We start from the raw sequence: 1,895 nt of genomic DNA, 5'->3' as shown, positions 1-1,895 counted from the left end.
GCCTCGGGTGCGCGGCCGCGCCGGCCCGGAGCCTCACTCACCGCTGCAGCACCAGGACGACGGGGAGCCGTTGGGGAACTTGGCCGAGTCCGGCGCGATGCAGACGCTAGAACTGAGGTGCGGACACTCCATGGCCACGAGGAGGGCGGCAGGGAGGGCCGAGGCTCCGGACGAGGCAAGGTGGGGGCGGAGGGACTCCGAAGGCTCCGTCTGGGGTCTCTCCTCACCGTGCGCTCCGCCGACGGCGGCTGCGTCCCGAGCCCTTGCGTCAAAGAAAGCAAGGATTTCCGGGCGCCGGGTTTTCCTGCCCGCCGTTTTCCGACGCCCCGCTCCGGAGAGCGTGGAAATCCTACGTCCGGGTTCTGCCGCCACCCTTAGGTTGGGGCCCTCCGCCTTCCCGGGATGGCCCCGCCCCGACGCTCGGCCCCGCCCTCGGCTCCTCCCACACAGAGTCGGTCCACGCGTGAGCTGGCTGGCGGCCCACTTTCGGGCTGCTGTCTCTAGTGAGTTTCCCAGCTCCGCGGCCGCCGGCGTTTGCGGCTTCGCACGGCCCCGGGAGGGTGGGGCGCGGAGCCCGGGCACGCCGTTATGGTACGCGGCGTTTGCCGCAGCCAGGAGAGCGCTCCCATGCCAAAAAGACAACCTGTATGGTGAATGGTGGTCTGAGGACACCGAGGCTTTGTAGTGGAAAGTGTGGCCAGAGGGAGAAAAGTGAGTAGCAAAGCAACACCACTCGGGAAGACCAGCACTTTCTCCCGCTTTTCACACGAGAAGAAACAAGTTCAGAGAGGTTAGGAACCTGGCCCTGAGCGGCCCGGCAGACTAACTTAATGCTCGCCTCTCTGCGGCCGGTACGAGCAAGCCCAGGGCTAGTTCCGACACGTGGCTTTCGTAGCCCTCTGGGTGATGAGTGGCTGAGCCCAAATCCTGCCTCTGGCACAATCTGCAACATTCCAGGCTCTTCGGACTGTTACTCCTCATCCATTGCTTAAGTGAGATAAACCTAGCCTGGTTTGCTGAGCAGGAAGTGCACACTACTCCCCGAGAGATACCAAGCCGAAGGGCTCTAACACTTGTTAAACACCCACTAGCAATCAGCCCAGCACTTTACCGAGAATACCTCACTTGGGCCTTGCAATACTCTGACCTGACCTCTCTGAGGTCTGACCTCTTTTTAGAATGTGGTTGGGGGTGGAAGGGGGGGCGGGGAGGGAGGCTGAGGTCAAGCTTCAAGGGGTCTTTTAAACACCTAAAGATCTCAGGGGCACAGCCTTGAGGGAGGGGTGGGGTGGGGTGGGGTGAAGTATTACAAACAATACCTCAAAATTGAGGCTCCTTGCAAAACCTGCAAAGGAGCAGCTGGCCTAGGAGGGAGGAGAATGAAGTGGCAACCCTTTGGGCAGGGCGAGCCGAGAAGGAGGAAGGAAATGATTAACCAGGCTAGGCTGGGTAGTGGTTATGGCGCAGCACCTCTCGGAGGGTACAGTCCTGGAGTCCAGAGAAGTCATCTGTCCCTTCTCTCCTCTTCAACCCCCCTCTCCCCCTATGGTTTGGTATTCCTCTGCCTAATGATGTCCACTCAATCTGGTCTTTACCTTTCCTTTCTCCCTCCTCCCCCCCATGGCAATGGGTTGTTTTGGTCGTTTTCCAAGTTTTGATTGCTGGTAGCCTCAGTCCTCAGATTTTCTGGCAGTAAGGGACTACTGTGTCACATGAACCTGCCTTGGAAGCTAGGCAAGCACATACGAGGGGGTACCCCCCAAAAAAACAAACATGGAATTTTTTCCCCCAAAGCTATGTTTTTCCCCCATCATTTTATTAGGTGCTCATACAACTCTTATCACAATCCATACATACATCTATTGTGTAAAGCACATTTGTACATTCATTGCCCT

General features: G+C 58.0%; 2 protein-coding genes across 2 annotated transcripts in view; one reads left to right on the top strand and one right to left on the bottom strand.

Annotated features, from left to right (window-relative positions):
• USP3 (ubiquitin specific peptidase 3) overlaps nt 1–228 on the bottom strand; it is a 107,100-nt gene extending 106,872 nt beyond the window's left edge. Inside the window, exon 1 of the mRNA XM_004716293.2 lies at nt 42–228. Coding sequence (XP_004716350.1) covers nt 42–132 — 91 coding nt within the window. The 5' untranslated portion in view covers nt 133–228. The remainder of the gene's footprint in view (nt 1–41) is intronic.
• Nucleotides 55–1,895, top strand: part of CA12 (carbonic anhydrase 12) — a 173,001-nt gene continuing 171,160 nt past the window's right edge. The window contains exon 1 of the mRNA XM_045294955.1: nt 55–117. The gene's annotated coding sequence lies outside the window, so the exon portion shown is untranslated. The remainder of the gene's footprint in view (nt 118–1,895) is intronic.

Source organism: Echinops telfairi, unplaced genomic scaffold (assembly GCF_000313985.2).
Source record: "Echinops telfairi isolate 266 unplaced genomic scaffold, ASM31398v2 ScPeMD7_4048;HRSCAF=4782, whole genome shotgun sequence".
Classification (NCBI taxonomy): domain Eukaryota; kingdom Metazoa; phylum Chordata; class Mammalia; order Afrosoricida; family Tenrecidae; genus Echinops; species Echinops telfairi.
This window is presented reverse-complemented; position numbering and strand designations above follow the sequence as displayed.